The sequence below is a fragment of the Perkinsus marinus genome (genome assembly GCF_000006405.1).
Source record: "Perkinsus marinus ATCC 50983 genomic scaffold scf_1104296953370, whole genome shotgun sequence".
In the NCBI taxonomy this organism is placed as follows: domain Eukaryota; phylum Perkinsozoa; order Perkinsida; family Perkinsidae; genus Perkinsus; species Perkinsus marinus.
In genome coordinates, this window is record NW_003208479.1 from 2481 (window position 1) to 3385 (window position 905).

The 905-nt window shown below is 41.9% G+C and overlaps 1 protein-coding gene across 1 annotated transcript; it reads right to left on the bottom strand.

Annotated features, from left to right (window-relative positions):
- Positions 1 to 254: 254 nt before the first annotated feature.
- On the bottom strand, positions 255 to 585 carry Pmar_PMAR000506 (hypothetical protein; the record flags this gene model as incomplete). The annotated part of the gene is made up of 3 exons (XM_002776458.1): positions 255 to 323; positions 350 to 459; positions 505 to 585. Coding segments are annotated over 3 exons (260 nt in total), but the record flags the coding sequence as incomplete, so codon positions are not given.
- Between the last annotated feature and the right edge of the window lie 320 nt (positions 586 to 905).

Consider the following 905-nt stretch of genomic DNA (forward strand, 5'->3'; position numbering starts at 1 on the left):
AAAGGACGAATCAATGGAACCGTAAAGGAGCTGACATTCCGCCTTCCTCAGCTGCTGATGCTGTACTACTCGGACAGCTCGGTTAATATAACTCAATGCTGTAGTAGGGATAGACTAATACATAACTCACATGATGATGCCCGTAGCCTAGCTCCGGATTGAATGGTATAATAATAATATCATCTCTTACGACCACATACTGTTGTTGGTGATAAAAATCGCCGCAGCGTTACGATGAGTAAGCATCAATCTACCTTAGTTACTGCGGAGTAGGTCGGGCAGATGATCTTAAATGGTAAAAGCTTGACAATAGCCATGAGTACCTACATAGATGACCCATGACTACTACATGAATATGATCTAGTACATCCATCTTAGTAACGTTATAGTCCTTGAAGGACTTACCCTTAGGATAATACTGCGTAACCCAATCTTCATCGGCCGGCTCTGGCTTAGTACCTCAAACACAGGGGCTCAGACGACCATTCCTTGCCATATACCCACTGTCTATCTCAACAGGTTTGCCATCATATCTCAATCGTACTCCAGGATAGATGAAGGCACGGAAAATGTATGCCCCGATATCTATAATAGTATTAACAACCGATGCAGGTCACGAAGCACAGTTGATGGATACTTTGCTGATCTAGTTGTGGGTGGATATGTGGCTTTATTTGTTTATTATGCTCCATAGTAACCTAGACCAGTGCATCTTGGGATATCTGATAAATATGTGGAGGCTAGAACGACGGGACTGTTGCCACTATGAAAGTATTACAAATGATGTATAGAATGGTAGCCGTTATTAAATGTGAGATAGTTCAGCCATGATCCTACGAAATTACGTGATGCATTATAATTTTTTCGTTGCTCATAGTAGTCGACTGCATCAGCACATCATATCG